General features: G+C 43.0%; 1 protein-coding gene across 5 annotated transcripts in view; it reads right to left on the reverse strand.

Moving 5' to 3' along the window:
• LRRC9 (leucine rich repeat containing 9) overlaps positions 1–11289 on the reverse strand; it is an 87249-nt gene extending 75960 nt beyond the window's left edge. For 4 of the 5 annotated variants that reach the window (XM_038408097.2, XM_043516663.1, XM_043516662.1 and 1 more), the window contains exons 1-6: positions 10878–11289; positions 9333–9418; positions 6539–6757; positions 5769–5909; positions 3335–3398; positions 2631–2701 (exon numbers count right to left, since the gene is read on the reverse strand). In XM_038408097.2, the coding sequence (XP_038264025.1) occupies positions 2631–2701; positions 3335–3398; positions 5769–5909; positions 6539–6757; positions 9333–9380 (543 nt within the window). In that variant the 5' untranslated portion in view covers positions 9381–9418; positions 10878–11289. Of the gene's footprint in view, positions 1–2630; positions 2702–3334; positions 3399–5768; positions 5910–6538; positions 6758–9332; positions 9422–10877 lie in introns of all 5 variants that reach the window. The other variant, XM_038408098.2, reaches the window with a different exon arrangement.
• Positions 11290–16518: the final 5229 nt, after the last annotated feature.

The raw sequence follows: 16518 nt of genomic DNA on the forward strand, positions 1-16518 counted from the left end.
GCATTCTTTATTAATTCATCACACAAATAGGGGGATAATTACCAAGGTAGCCCAGGAGGGGTGGTGGAGGAGGGAAGGACAAGGCCACACAGCACTTTAAAAGTTTAAAACTTATTGAATGCCAGCCTTTTGTTACTTGGGCAATCCTCTGGGATGGAGTGGCTGGGTGGCCGGAGGCCCCCCCAACGCGTTCTTGGGCGTCTGGGTGAGGAGGCTATGGAACTTGGGGAGGAGGGCGGTTGGTTACACAGGGGCTGTAGCGGCGGTCTGTGCTCCTGCTGCCTTTCCTGCAGCTCAACCATACCCTGGAGCATATTAGTTTGATCCTCCAGCAGCCTCAGCATTGAATCCTGCCTCCTCTCATCACGCTGTTGCCACCTTTCAGCTTCAGCCCTCTCTTCAGCCCGCCACCTCTCCTCCCGATCATTTTGTGCTTTTCATCGCGAGTGCATTTTTTTCACCTTCTACTCTTTGCTAGCCTCTGGGAAGGAGAAGATCCTGTGATCTTTGAAACACATGCAGCTGACGGAGAAAAAAAAAGGGACAGTCATATTTGAAAAGACACATTTAATAGAACAATGGGTACAGTCTTTCACGGTAAATCTTGCTGTTAACATTACATACATAGCACGTGCTTTCATTACAAGGTCGCATTTTGCCGCCCCCCCCCCCCCCCGCGTGGCTAACAGCGGGGAACATTTCTGTTCAGCCATAGGCAAACTGCCCAGCAGGAACGGGCACCTCTGAATGTCCCCTTAAGAAAAGCACCCTATTTCAACCAGGTGACCATGAATGATATCTCTCTCCTGAGGATAACACAGAGAGATAAAGAACAGATGTTGTTTGAACACCAGCAAACATACACTGTAATGCTTTGTTCTACAATGATTCCCGAGTACGTGCTACTGGCCTGGAGTGGTAAAGTGTCCTACCACGGTGGATGGAATAAGGCTGCCCTCCCCAGAAACCTTTTGCAAAGGCTTTGGGAGTATATCCAGGAGAGCCACGAATGCTAGGGCAAATTAATCATTAAACATGCTGGCTTTTAAACCTTTTATAGTATTTTAAAAGGTACACTCACCAGAGGTCCCTTCTCCGCCTGGTGGGTCCGGGAGGCAACCCTGGGTGGGTTCGGGGGGTACTGGCTCCAGGTCCAGGGTGAGAAACAGTTCCTGGCTGTCAGGAAAACCGGTTTCTCCGCTTGTTTGCTGTGAGCTATCTACAGCCTCCTCATCATGGTCTTCCTCGTCCCCAAAACCTGCTTCTGCGTTGCCTCCATCTCCATTGAAGGAGTCAAACAACACGGCTGGGGTAGTGGTGGCTGAACCCCCTAAAATGGCATGCAGCTCATCATAGAAGCGGCATGTTTGGGGCTCTGACCCGGAGCGGCCATTCGCCTCTCTGGTTTTCTGGTAGGCTTGCCTCAGCTCCTTAAGTTTCACGCGACACTGCTTCGGGTCCCTGTTATGGCCTCTGTCTTTCATGCCCTGGGAGATTTTCACAAATGTTTTGGCATTTCGAAAACTGGAACGTAGTTCTGATAGCACGGATTCCTCTCCCCATACAGCGATCAGATCCCGTACCTCCCGTTCGGTCCATGCTGGAGCTATTTTGCGATTCTGGGACTCCATCATGGTCACCTCTGCTGATGAGCTCTGCATGGTCAGCTGCAGCTTGCCACGCTGGCCAAACAGGAAATTGAAATTCAAAAGTTCGCGGGCCTTTTCCTGTCTACGTGGTCAGTGCATCTGAGTTGAGAGTGCTGTCCAGAGCGGTCACAATGGAGCTCTCTGGGATAGCTCCCGGAGGCCAATACCATCTAATTGCATCCACAGTGCCCCAAATTCGACCCAGCAAAACCGATTTCAGCGCTAATCCCCTTGTCGGGGGTGGAGTAAGGAAATCGATTTTAAGAGTCCTTTAAGTCAAAAAAAAAAAAGGGCTTCGTCATGTGGACGGGTGCAGGGTTACATCGATTTAACGCTGCTAAATTCGACCTCAACGCCTAGTGTAGACCAGGGCTCAGTCTCCTTACCCCCTGCCGGTTCCCCAGAGCTTCAATAGGTACAATGACTCATCCCTCAGGCATTCTGCAGCAGCCTATCCCTGGGCAAGGCTCAGGTCAGATGAACCCCCTCAGGCACAGGAATTTCACTCTCACTGCCAGAGCTGCAAGTTAGTTTGTGCATCTAGGAACACTCATCTAAGAACCCTCCTGCTGCCTTGCAGTGTTACAGACGCCCTAGGTTTCAATCCTGTCCCAGTCCAAGCCATGTTCCAGCCTGCCTGAGCCTTGTTTGGGCCCTGTTTCGACCTTGCTCAGGCCCTGCATCCACCTCCTGACCCTCAGGTTGACTCCAACCCAGCATCAATCTTTGGCCTGCTTCTGGACTCTAAGATCCTGATTTGGCTTGTCTATGGATTCCGACCCAGGGCTTGTCCCGGGCCCCAGTTTCAGCACTACCCTTAGTCTGGTCTCAGCTCTACATCTGGCTTCGACCCTTGGTACCTGTCCTCGACCACCACTCCAACCACCATAACTGATCAACTAGAATCCAGAGCTTGATTGTTACTGAGACTGAGGTGACAATTAAAAGAACATAAAAATGAAATGTGAAGCCTCAACATACCTTGAAGGAACATATTCTATTACCAGAGAGGTTTAATCTTTCCAGTTGTTCATTGGGGTCAAAGCAAGTTCCTAAAATAAAACGCAAGGACAAACATAATTAAAGAGAATATGGTTGCACCTACTGTACTTGGTGAAGTACACATTTTCATCAGACATACAAGTTTTAACCACAAAATATAATTGCACAAGATTATAATTCATTATTATGAGTGAATAGATCTTACGCAGAGCAACCTTTACTTTTTCCACTCAAAACCAAACCTAACATAAAAAAGAATCTGAGAAAAATTAGCAGATTTACTAGTTGCTGTTTAAAAAAAAAATATAGTGCCTGATTCTACTCTCACTTAAGTCAATAAAGAGCTGATTTTCATATACACTAAAGCCCATTTCACTACTCAGGCTGTGTAAAGGAGCCTTAAAGTGGGTGCACATTCCATTGATATCCATTTTAAGGCTCTTTTACACAGCCAAAACAATGTTAAAGGGCTTTAACGTAAATGAGAATTAGGCCAGGAGAGTTTTGCCATTGCTTTCAGTATGAGTGGCAATGGGCATACAAGGCTTGATTCTGCACCATTCAAGTCAATAGGTGTTTTCTGTGGATTTGAATGGGAGCAGAATCAAGTCCATATACATTAGACTTCACAGCAATAAGAATTACTATGCAGAAATGCCAGGCATCAAGTAAATATCACCTACCAATTTTATGTATTAAGTTTCCAGCCAGATTGAGCTCCTTTAAATTCTGTAGAGTGTGTAATCCCTGTAAATATTTGAAAAGATAATGCTTCAGTCTAATACAATATTGCAAATGATGAAGTTCCTATAGACTAAAAATCAGAAGGCAGATCATTCCAATTTAAGAATAATTTGGCAAGGATCTAGTCACATTTTTATTCAATATTAGCTTTCATTGTAGGCTTCATTTTGTTCTGGCATGTAAAGAGACAATGAATGCTGCTCAAAAAGAATTACTTTGGAAAGCCTTGTAATTTACACTAAAATTAAAAATAAACTTAGTCTGGCAGCTCTTTAGCTTCACAACTGATCATCGAAAACCTAACAGAACAATATCCCATGTCCTAGGTATTCACTAACTTTTGGCTTCAGCCCATATCTCAGCCTTGGGACATCACAGTGGGATGCAGTAGTGATGTCAATCATTTCTCTGCATGATGGAGATCATAATGTCCTGGGATGAGATGCCAGCATTATTTATTGTGACACATCTAATAAATAATAATGTTGTTAATGTACTCTGTCTCCTTTCATTTTGTTCTTCCTAAGCCCTAACTCTTCAGTCACTACTTTCTCTCTCTCATTTTCCACATCACTAATCCTCTATTTTATCACTCCCTACTCCTATCCTCTGCCACTGTAATCTCTCTAGTATTCTATTTTCTATCCATTCCCATCAATCTTTCCTCTTTCTCCATTAATATCCATGAATGGATTGGGTTTAAATGGAGTCTAGTGGGTTGTCTCAGACTCCAGATCAGCCCCATTCTTCCTCTCACTAGGATTCACACCTGTTTTCCTTCCACTTCTCACTCAATCTCCTATGCCCAGGGTACTTCAACATGCATCAGACAGCACCAGTGAGTTGTGTGGTGTGCTGCTACTTTACTCCTCTACCTCAGAATTTCTGTACCCTGTGAAGCCCTCTGACTGTAGTATCCAAATTTCAAGACTCCTGGTTTAATTTGCCCTTGTCAATTTCTTCCTTCTCTCTAAAACTTCATTTTAGCCTAGAATCTCTTGTCTGCTGTTTCTCACACTCGTCTGAAGATGGGGATTGAGATTCCTCTCGTCTCCCCCATAGTGGAGAGAGGCGGGTGTGTCCTCTTTTGGCAGAAGGGTGTGTTTATGCCTTTTTCCTCCCTTTACACAGCTCCTTCTACAACACTCTCTGACTGCAAGAGCTCCCCCTTACTCTGTGATGAGCACTTCATCCCAAAGATTAGCAGTAGCCTGGCATCCATTTATTTTGTAAAGCTTGTTTGAGCTCCTTTGACACAACACCATGAGGAAAGGAAGTGGTAACTGCAAAATATTCTTCTGATATTACCAAGTGATAGCAAGGACCACATGGACGTGTTAAAGGCTGCAAGTGTCCTTGGCCTGTAAAATGAGTAGCAAGGCCAAATGTTCTTATAAGTGAAAAAAGGCAGAAGCTATTAAAAAGTATCAGTTTATTACACTGAAAGTGGCTGCCTTTTGCTATCTAGAACTCTAAGGGGTCCAATCCAGCAAACAGATTAGCGACTCTTCAAGCTATGCAAAATCTAATTTCAGGGAACTACAGAGAAGATCGGACAGCAAAGGCCTCTGCAAAAGAGTTCTCCTCCTCCTATGCTCTCTAATTCTGAGTCTTGAAATCTATTATTTTCAGCCACTCAGAACTCTTTAGCCCATGCAGTGGTAGTACCCAGCACTAGTGCAGCCAGGTCAGGAGAAACGGGCAGATTCCCAACTTTGGGGATTTTTTTTTTTTTTTAAACTGAAAGAAGTTCTGTGAGGGCTGAGGAAGCAGAAGGCTTCCTTTATCAAATCACCCACATCACTGAAGACTCCAGAGCAGTCTTCCTCCTCCTCTTCTCCATAGGATCACCATTTTCTGTGGGATGTTTGAAATAGTCATTTGGCTGAATGGGCCTCTTTAACTCTCTGGCTGATGGCTTGTTCCCATATTTCTCCTCCATGAGACAGATTTTGGTGATTAGGTTTTTTTGTTTTTAACTAAAAACCCATTAAAATGGAAATTAAATTGCAAAAAAAAAAAAAAGCACTAACATAATTCTGAGGTCCTGACAAAAACTTGCAAAAACAAGAAAACTCAGATTTAAAGCTCAAGTCCCTTCCTGAAATCACCTTGGTGCGCGCAGGAAATGCAGAGGTCTCAGAAAAGTGGGTGATTTTGTTATGTATATGCAGCATACCATAGCATATGCCATTAGTTCTTGATGTTTCAGCCCTAATTCTTTATGACTGTGGTTAAACCTTTTTGTGGTTTAATAGTCTTAAAAGATAGCTTAGTTTATAAGTTGTATTCAGATACTATTGGATCCATGTGGCATAAATAGAATGGATTAGCTAGGAGAAAATCAAAAGGAGAAAAAAAAAACATTTTCACCTGTATCTCCTTAATTTGGTTGTTATTCAACCAAATTATCTCCAGCTTCATTAGGGTCTCCAGATTTTCAATTGTAGAAATTTCATTGTAGTACAGGTAAAGCTTTTCCAAATTAGTGCAGTGTTGTAGACCATCAATTTTCTGCAGTAGAAGAAGATGTATTACTTTTCAATGAACAACAAGGAAGAAAGAAATCCTGTTTGTCAACATACTGTATATCTATACAGAAAACTAGAGAGCAATGTGGCAAGTCAGTCTTAGAAGGCTTAATTCAATGCTCATTACATCAATGAAAAGAGTCCCACTGACTTCACTGGGCTTTGGATATGGCCCACAAAGAAAAAGCACTAGCTGATAGAGCACTTCTTGATGAATATTGAAGTGGCTCTCCTAAAACAATATAATTTTCAAGAAAACGTTTTTCTGATCAGTTTCCTAAAAAATGATTTGTACTCTGTAGTGTTAGTATTTTAAAAAGTTGTTTTAGAAACACAACAATGGGGTTCCACAATGCAAGAATATAAAAATTATCAAAAGAGGTAACTTGATCATCTAAAATAGAATCTTTTCTAATCTAACAACTGGTGTGATTACAGACAATAGAGGGCCAGATCCTGAACCCCTTACTCACAGTGAGTAGTACCTTACTCCTCGAGTAGGCAGATTGACATCAGTGGGATTACCAGTGCAGGAATATGTTATTCAGTGTGAGTAAGGGAATCAGAATCTGATCAGTTAGCTGAAAAGAAAAATCATAGGAGTTAACTTACCGTTAAGCAACATTCAGCAATCCATAGGTTTTTGAGTAATGGACAATACTCCAGATCTGAAATCTTCTGAATGCTTTGTCCAATGAGAGTGAGAGTTGTCAAATTTGGGAAAAATGGCATGCCTGCTATCATGGGATAACCTGAAAAAAACATCTCCAGTGTAGACGTTTCTGGTCCCTCTTGATCAATTTTCTCATAAGACAATCCATTAGAAGTGCACTGCAAATGAAATACAACTATTATTGCTCTTTTTATTTCTCTGGTATGAAAAATGCATTTTGGAAGAGAATGCCCAACCCCCACTGAAAGTCAATTGGAAGTGGGTGCTTAATTGTCATTCGTGCCCTTGAAAAGTCCCACCTCTCCTGCCTTCATCTTCAAATATGTATGCAACTCCATAACGTTTTTGGCCACATCTGGTATATTATGTTTAGTTTTTCATTCACAATGACAAAGTTCAGCTCTAGCCTCAAAATGCACCTTCTGTTTCATTAACAAAATATCCAATTGTATCCTAATGTAATTATAAAAAGCACCAAAATATATTTCCATTTATCATATATTTATATGATAAAAGGAATATATGGTGTAGTGGACCAGTAATGTATTTTTTCAGTTCTGGAGTACTTGGTTCAAATGAACTATAGGGTACGTCTACACTGCATGCTTCTTTCAGCTGCATGTAAAGTATATACTTGGGTAGCCCCCCTACCACGGATATAAACAGCAACATAGATAGGAGGCACTTGTTAGGCAAGTGTAAGGATAAGGCCTTTTCCCGTAGCCATATCGTGAGGCCTTTGTCTGCAGCCATATTAAGAGAGCAGCAGCCAAGAAGCAGAAAATCACATCCTCATATTCCATTTAAATAACATTAAAACAATGTAATATCGAGCTGTTAAGAAGGAGATCCTGTCCTTATAGTACCCACCATCAAGAAATAAAAACAGATTTTAAGGTGATTAAACTTAGTTTGATAGCATTCTCGTCTAGCAAGCAATCACTTATCAATAGTTGTGGCTGTAAAATCCCCATTTCTTGTTTTGTCTTTATGGTCTCCACTTCTCTATTGTTTATGTGTGTGGTCTCTGTCTGGTTCTTTGATTGTTTATGTCTGTTACATAATTAATTTTGCTGGGTGTAAATCAATTAAGGTGGTGGCATATGATTGGTTAGAGAATTGTTTAGTAATATTTCAGTAAAATGATTGGTTAAGGTATAGCTAAGCATGACTCAAGCTTTACTATATAAACTGGGGTCCAAAAGGAAATTCTTGGGAACCAATTTCAGGACACAGCCACAAAATCAGAGCCAACAGACCTCAGTACCCTGCCAACCACACCGTGCAGAAGCTGGAGTCCCCCAGATGACCAGATCCTGATTGGCCATCAAGAAAAGTTCATCTACCTTATTGGGAGTGGTGAGCATTGTATGTTTAGCGTGTGCATTTTGTTTTGGTAATTGTTAAGTAATAGAGATTAAGTAGGCTATTACTGTGTAAGGCTCTTTCACTACTAAAAGACCCTGCAAAGCCACAGAGTGTAAGATTACGAGCCCACAGAAGGGTAAGAGTGGGTGCCTAAATTAACAGGGTTATGCTTGAGCCCTGGGAACAAGGTAAAGATGGGTGCTCCTAGAGTGTGTGAGTAACAGAAAATTTTGAGCAGGTAACACAAGTAAAGACATGCCTGATGGATGTGGGGCTATATATGAGTACATACCCTACGTGGCTCTCTACTTGCCCAAGACATGCTTCCCTGTCTACACTACTGTTTTTAGCAGAGTAGTGTCCTGCTGCCGCAGCCTTTCCCCACAAAGAAATACTCCTACTGGAGCCCTTCTCCACAGCTGGGAAAGACTCAGGCAGGGGGAAGCCTTTCACTGATACATGGACACAGCACAGCATGGATGCAGCTTGCTATTCACTGCAGCATGTAGCTACACATATCCTTCATGCCACCACCAGCGTAGCCATAGTAAATACAAGTCTCTGTCCAGAAAACAAAAATTACATAAAATTTCTAAACATGACAAAATAGCAAAACACGACTTTTCCAAAAAAGAATAAATACTGTTGAGCCTCTTCCTTCAGCACCTACCAGGTAAAACTCCCATTAACTTCACTAATGGCCTGATCCGACTTCCAGCTGAGTCAACGGCAAAGCTTCCATTACTTACCTGGTGCAAGACAGGCTTTAAGAACTTGTAAAGTAAAAGCTGCTGGGTTTATTTTGTTCAGTTACATTACGAAAGCTTATTTCCATATATTTCATAGAATATCAGAGTTGGAAGGGACCTAGGGAGATTATCTAGTCCAACCCTCTGCTCAGAGCAGGATCAATCCCCAATTTTTGCCCCAGATCCCTAAATGGCCCCCTCAAGGATTGAACTCACAACCCTGGGTTTAGCAGGCCAATGCTCAAACCACTGAGCTATCCCTCCCCCCTTAAAAATTTGAATATCTCTGCACTATACTTCACAACAAAAAGGGACGAAGGGAAAATTACCTTGAAATTCTGCTTCTCTGACCATGTCCTCTTGCAAGATTCTCACTCCTGGGACTTTTCTTCTTAACATGTGACTAGTGGCCCTCCCCTCATTCTTAAGGTTTTTGACCTTTGCAGACCCCAGTTGTCATTGTATGCCATGTACTCCCCTCTGAACAGTCCAGGAGTGAGAATCCTGCACTGACGGTATTATTAGAGAAGTATATATTACCACATAGTTTTGGCAAAAAAATATTAATAGTGACTGATATTTTGACAGTTAAAAAATAATGAAAACAAAAACTTACCAGCTCTTTAATTATTTCCTCTGTGTTCTGGTTATCACTTTGGATCATTTTCTGATTATTTAAAAGCAATAATCATAGTAGAGTATCTGCTTGAAAGAATGACAACATAATTATCTGTTGTGTATCCACCCACATAATTTAAAAGCCACAGAATTTCAAATAAGTTTGGGGAAAAAAAAATCTCAGTTCCAAATAGATACAGTTCCAACAGGCCTGTCTTTCACAGGATCACAGTTACATAATGGAAGAAAATTAGCAATGTCCTGAATGTTTGGAATAATTACTTTTTTTTAAATTTATACTCTGAGTTTGAAGTCAGAAAAGACCACAGATTTTAAGGCTGATAATCTAATATGACCTCTTGTGTAACACAGACCAAAGAATTTTATCCAGTTACCCCTGTAATGAACCTGATAACTCATGTTTGACTAAAACATGTCTTCCAGAAAGCATCCAGTGTTGACTTGAAGACATCAGGAAATGGAGAATCCATCACTTCCCTTGATAGTTTGTTCCAATGGTTAATCACGCTCACTATTAAAAATGTGTGCCTTATTTTGCCCTTGAATTTGTCTGATTTTAAGTTCCAGATATTGGTACTCGTTATGCCTTTCTTACCTAGTTTAAAGAGACCTTTACTACTCGGTATTTTCTCCCCGTGAAAGTACTTATACCTCTCAATCTTCTTTTTCATAAAGTAAATAGATTGAATTATTTAAGTTTCTCACTGTAAGGCATTTTCTGCAGCACCAAATCATTTTAGTGGCTCTTTTCTGCTCCCTCTCAATTTTTTCAACATTCTTTTTAAAATATGGATACTAGAACTATATGCAGTATTCCAGTATCAGTCTCACCAATGCTGTATTCAGAGATAAAAAATACCTATCTATTCCTACTCACTACTCCCCTGTTTATACATTAAAGTCCTTTTTTCCTACAGTACCACATTGGGAGCTCATGTTAAGTTGTGTGAGCACTATGGTATGGGCTGCATTCTTTGTTCCTAGATGTGTGACCTTTCATTTTGCTGCATTAAAACATATCTGTAGTATCTACCTTTTTAATTTGTTGCTCTTGCAGTTAATAAAAGCAAAGGAAAGGCATCCTAAAATTAGTCACAATGTTTCATAAATTCATTATTCCTCAGGAAGGAAATTCCAAAATTAAGAGGTAAAGAACCCATACGCAGATATGAAAATATGCTGAAGACATCATAACGTAACAGAGATGTCCTGCTGAGAATGGACCAATTTTTGTTACACACTTTTTTTATGACAGGTTTCAGAGTAGCAGCCGTGTTAGTCTGTATTCGCAAAAAGAAAAGGAGTACTTGTGGCACTTTAGAGACTAACAAATTTATTAGAGCATAAGCTTTCGTGAGCTACAGCTCACTTCATCGGATGTAATGCATTATCAGCTTAATATTTGTACAAACAATATTGTAATTTACATCACACGTTTCTCCTCCAAGAATATGAAAGCACTTTACACATTTTTATTTTATTAAATATGTACAGACTACACAAAACAGATCATTCCACTCACCTTTGAAATGCTGCTGCAATATTTAACACAAAGTATTTCTACCCAACAATTTAAAGGAGAAAATGAAGAATATTTTATCCAGTTGAAACTGCTGGTAAAATTGAAGTAGGTGGAACTGAATGAGAGAAGAGTTAGAACGTAGATAGAATCCCAGAGATTACCCTGCTACTCTTGGGATTTTAAAGAACTACACAGACTCGATACATTTTTTTCAAACTCATCCAAAAGATGACACACCCAGCAACAGCATAACTCCTGGCGCAGTTTTGGGGGCATTGTTTCTGTACTACTAAGACCGAGGGAAAAATGCCACCTACTTAGTCTCTAACATCACCTCTAGCAGGGCAATGTCCTGTGCTAGCACAATGTCAGTCGGTATTAGCTCAGGACTGATGCAGTCCTTTGGGGTGAGGCGGGGCGGGAAGGGGGGCCAGGCGGGGGTTTACCCCCTTTGGGGTGAGGCAAGGCGGGAAGGGGGGCCAGGCAGGGGGCTTACTCCCTTTGGGGTGAGGCGGGGCAGGAAGAGGGGCCAGGTGGGGTGGGAAGGGGGGCCGGGCAGGGGGGTTACCCCCTTTGGGGTGAGGCGGGGCGGGAAGGGGGCCGGGCGGGGGGGTTACCCCTTTGAGGTGAGGCGGGGCGGGAAGGGGGGCCGGGCGGGGGGGGTTACCCCCTTTGGGGTGAGGCGGGGCGGGAAGGGGGGCCAGGCGGGGCGGGAAGGGGGGCCGGGCGGGGGGGTTACCCCCTTTGGGGTGAGGCGGGGCGGGAAGGGGGGCCGGGCGGGGGGGGTTACCCCCTTTGGGGTGAGGCGGGGCGGGAAGGGGGGCCGGGCGGGGGGGGTTACCCCCTTTGGGGTGAGGCGGGGCGGGAAGGGGGGCCGGGCGGGGGGGGTTTCCCCCTTTGGGGTGAGGCGGGGCGGGAAGGGGGGCCGGGGCAGTCACGTACCGGGGCAGTCACGTGGGCAGGGCCGAGCGCGGCGCACTCTGTGGTCCGTCGCCTAGGAAACCATCTCCCCGCCCGCGCGGAGCAGCAGCAAACCGGAGGAAAGACGGTGTCACGTGACACAGGTGGGGGCGGGGCTTACACCTCTCTCCACCCGGGCGCGCGGGGGCGGTGAGGGCCAGACCTGTCCCTCCCTCCACCCACCGTCTCTCTCCGTGGGGGAGGGGCTGAGACCTGCCCCCCAGTCTCTCTCTGGGGGGGGGGGGAACGAGGGGCTCAGACCTGCCCCCCAGTGCCCACCCTTGCACACAGTGTCGTCTGTGGGGCCCAGCACCGAGGTCGCTCCCCACCTCTGACATCCTACATGAAATCCCTACATAGAATTATCTGCCGTAGAGCCGAAAGCAGCAGGAACCCTTGTAGAACGTGAACATGTCGTTTCCATTGAATGCGTCCCATGAAGTGAGCTGTAGCTCACGAAAGCTTATGCTCTAATAAATTTGTTAGTCTCTAAGGTGCCACAAGTCCTCCTGTTCTTTTTATGTCATTCAAGGAGTCTCATCCATCCTGCTGTAGCCTGTCCCCAGGCATGAATCTAGTGCTGTATCTCCGTTAGGATAAAAAGAATGGCAGGCCTTGATTCTCTCCTGAGACCAGATTTACACCGGTGTAAGTGTCCTGATTTCAGCTGAGTTCTTTAGGTTTACACCAGACCAAGCAAGGGAAGAATCAGGCCCCAGGTCCTTCACTTGCCACGGTAGGAAGAAAAGGGAAGGTGGTAGCATCCTGTACTCTTTAGAAATGAAAATTTAACATATTTATGCTTGTGTTAAAAACATCGTATTCCCCAAAGGTGCCACTCTAGCTCTGCGCTATTGGTTTCAGTTGAGATGACTCGTTCTCTCTGGCTCTCTAGGTACGCCATTGTCAGCCTACAAGCAACTTTGCCACATATCCTGAAGCTTGTAGCCAGGTAGACACTTTTATTCTGACTCATTTGTCTTTCTTGTTCTGGGTGACACTTGTACTCACAAGAAAGTCGCACTGGTTTAACTTCAAATGTGAATTTAAACGTCAAACTGGTGCAAAAAGCTATGGAGACACTCTTCTTTCAGTTAGGGTGGCTTATTTGTTCTTCACTTAAATTGATTAGAAATTTTAATTTAAGTTTAAGGTAAATCCAAATGATCCATTCCTAAGCTGAAATAAGTATCCACACAGCCTTTTGCACCCATGTAACTGTATCTATTTAAAAACTAAATTAAACCCCTAACTTTCCTGGGTAGACAATAGGACTGGTTGAAAAATTTCCATTAAAACTAAAATAAAGAAGTACTTGTGGCACCTTAGAGACTAACAGATTTGTTAGTCTCTAAGGTGCCACAAGTACTCCTTTTCTTTTTGCGAATACAGACTAACACGGCTGCTACTCTGAAGCCTCTATTAAAACTGTTTGACAGATTTTTTTTATGAAAAGTGTCTGCTTTCTATGGAAATTTTTGAATTTTCATTGAAAACATTTTCGTTTGAAAACATGTTTCTAATTTCTTTTATTTTCATCAACATTTCCAACAACTCCCCCATTTTCCAACCAGCCCTACTAGAAAATCCTAACCTCAAGCTCTTTCATGTGTTTGCATTGCTCTTTCATGTCACCAGATGTCACTCTGATTCCATCATTTATTTAATATTTGATTAAAGATTTTCTATTTGGGACCTGCATACCTCCCAGCTATCAACATTGTGTGTGATTATTAGTTCACGTAAATGTAGTAGGCTTTTTTATACCAAATAAAGTGAATCTGTCAATTTTTATATGCCCTTTTAGGATTCCAGTCATAACCTACATATAACACTTACATATAAACACAAAACCTTTTTATATAAAATCAGGTTAAAAGCATGGTAGTTATGACTGCCGATGAAAAGAATGCTCTTTTTTCACTTCAGAGAAAAAACATCCATCAGTTATCTACCCTGCCTAGTCTAATTTCTATTTCTGCTGCACAAATTTAAATGCTACTACATTGGGTTCTGCAATAAAAGTCTGTCTTGCCTAGTAAGTTACTTTAATTTATTTTCTAAATCAGTGGTTTTCAACCTGTGATCTGCGAATCCCTGGGGATCCACAGACTATGTTTAAGGGGTCCACAAAAGGTGATGATGAAAATAAAGTTTCAGATCCCAGAAAACACTGTCCATTTTTCTGATCCCTCAAAAGTATGTGAATATCCCCACCTAGTAATCAAAACCCAAAGTGTTGTCATTAATATAGAAGTCCACAGTTTAACACCCTATCTCACAAGCTGCCTTAAATGCCATGCCATGCATGTGTAACATTTATAGTTGAATTCTGTTCAGTCAATTTTCAGTCTAACACTTCCATGGTAGGGATCCGTGGCCCACAGGTTGAATTTCCACAGTGGTGCACACCTCCATTTGAAATTTTTTAGGTGTTCATAAATGAAAAAAAGGTTGAAAACCACTGTTCTAGATCAACAAACAAGGCACCATGGGGCCAGATCCTCAGCTGGTGTAAATCAGCATAGTTCCATTTTAGCTACACCAATTTATACCAGTTGATTATCTGGCTCATAATTTTAAAACAGTGGTTAGATGCTCACCCATTAAAATAAGCACTTGGGTCCAAAACTGAATGGTTAGTTGTACTAATAGTAATAATAAGTATCCACCTTTGTTTTTGAGCCTGTAGCTGAATGACTCATGATTGGAATCTGTTTGCATAATATCTCTAATCTCTTCAACTACTACAGACATGCAGAGAAGCATTGCAATATTAATTATGAGCTCAACTCAACAAGAAGCAAAACTGACATTACTGCTAGATAATTCCCTGCAGGTTTATGAAGCTCTTAACGCTTAAATAATGTTTGCATGTACAGCATTTTCCAACTGTAAGGCGGCAGCAGTTAGGGTCTATCTTTTAATGTAAAGGATTTTCAAACCTCTCTTAAAATGACTGAATTAATCATTTCAAAGTTCTGCCGTGCGTTATCTTTTATCTTCTGCTCTGATACATTCTGCTCTAATTCTGATAAAACATTTTGGTATAATTTGAGATCATTTCATAGGATAGTGAAGGGAACTCTTTAAGTGCTGATGATGCTTTACTAATCGACATTTACTTTTGGGCTTCTTCTTGTTATAGTTTTGCTGACTGCTGCAGCAACTTTTGAAATCACTGATCATAGATTCTCTTGGATCACTGGGCATCCTGGGTACGTATTTCTGCCATTGCCTTTTACTGCTATTGATATTTTTTTATAGAGCAGCAGGCAAAATGTTTGCACCAGGAATGCTAAGCAGACATCATTGTATGTGTTTCTGGAATCCTTACCATCCTTAAATCAATATAGTTTGCAATCTATATGCGGCTCTTAGGCAGCCACTTGTAAACTGTCACGTGTATGCTTTTGACTTCCAACGTGTCTTTCATTATATCAAATTCCATTATATCATTTCCAGTATCATTTCTGCCTACCTACTTACATTACATAAAGCATCAGATTAAGTGCTTAGATACTATGGTGATGGGCACATAAAAATACCTAAAACAGATTACATTTTAGAAACCAGATTTTCAGTGAGTTGAATGAGTTGTAGTCAATAAGACTGAAGACATTTTAGCAGACTCTTAGTATCAATTAAGAAATGTGACAGCTGTATGCTTAGTTTTGGCTCTATTTTTAATGAAGTTTAATTGACTAATAAAGTTATGTCTTTGGACAGGTTTAAAAAAAAATTTTCCAAGTAAGTAATTATGTACACTAGGAAATAGCACAATTAGCTTAGGTGAAGAGATATTGACCATAGTTTATCCTTCTCAATATTTGCAGCTAAACTATGATCAACACTGGCTCACTTGAACAGACTGTAGCCCCGGGGCAGGGCTAAGGCACGTGCCTGGTCCTGGGCGGGGTCTTTAATACGACCCTCGAGGAGCGGGACCGCTCGGGGACCGAGCAGTGCCCGGCCGCCGCGGATGTCCTCCAGGGGATAGTCGACCATCATTCCCTGGTGGATGTCTGGCGCGACCACCACCCGGACGACGTCTCGACGTTCATCTTTGTCCGGGTGGAGGTCCATCGGTCGCGCCACTCCCGGTTGGACAGCATCTACTTATCACATTTCCACCTTTCACGGGCCCACTCCTCCAGCATTCGGCCGGCTCCGTTCTCTGATCACCACCTAGCCACCGTGACGGTCTCTCTCTGCGTGGAGAGGCTGGGGCCGGCCTATTGGCACTTCAACAACAGCTTGTTGGAGGATGTGGGCTTCGTGGCGTCCTTCCGGGAGTTCTGGCTGGCCTGGCGAGGGCAGCAGCGCGCCTTTCCCTCGGCACGGCGGTGGTGGTACCTGGGGAAGGTGTGCGCCCGGCTCTTCTGCCGTGACTACACCTGGGGCGCCAGCCGAAGGAGGGATGCGGCGATAGAGCAGTTGGAACGGGAGGTCTTAGAGCTGGAGAGGCATCTGGCCATCAGCCCCAAGGATCCATCCTCTGCGGGGTGTACCAGGAGAAGCGGGAGGAGCTCCAGGCCCTCGAAGACCACTGGGCCCGGGGTGCCTTTGTTCAATCACGCATCCGACTCCTTCAGGAGATGGATTGCGGCTCCCGCTTCTTCTACGCCCTGGAGAAAAAGAGGGGGGCTAAGAAGCATGTCACCTGCCTCCTCGCAGAGGA

Source organism: Dermochelys coriacea, chromosome 6 (assembly GCF_009764565.3).
Source record: "Dermochelys coriacea isolate rDerCor1 chromosome 6, rDerCor1.pri.v4, whole genome shotgun sequence".
Taxonomy (NCBI): domain Eukaryota; kingdom Metazoa; phylum Chordata; order Testudines; family Dermochelyidae; genus Dermochelys; species Dermochelys coriacea.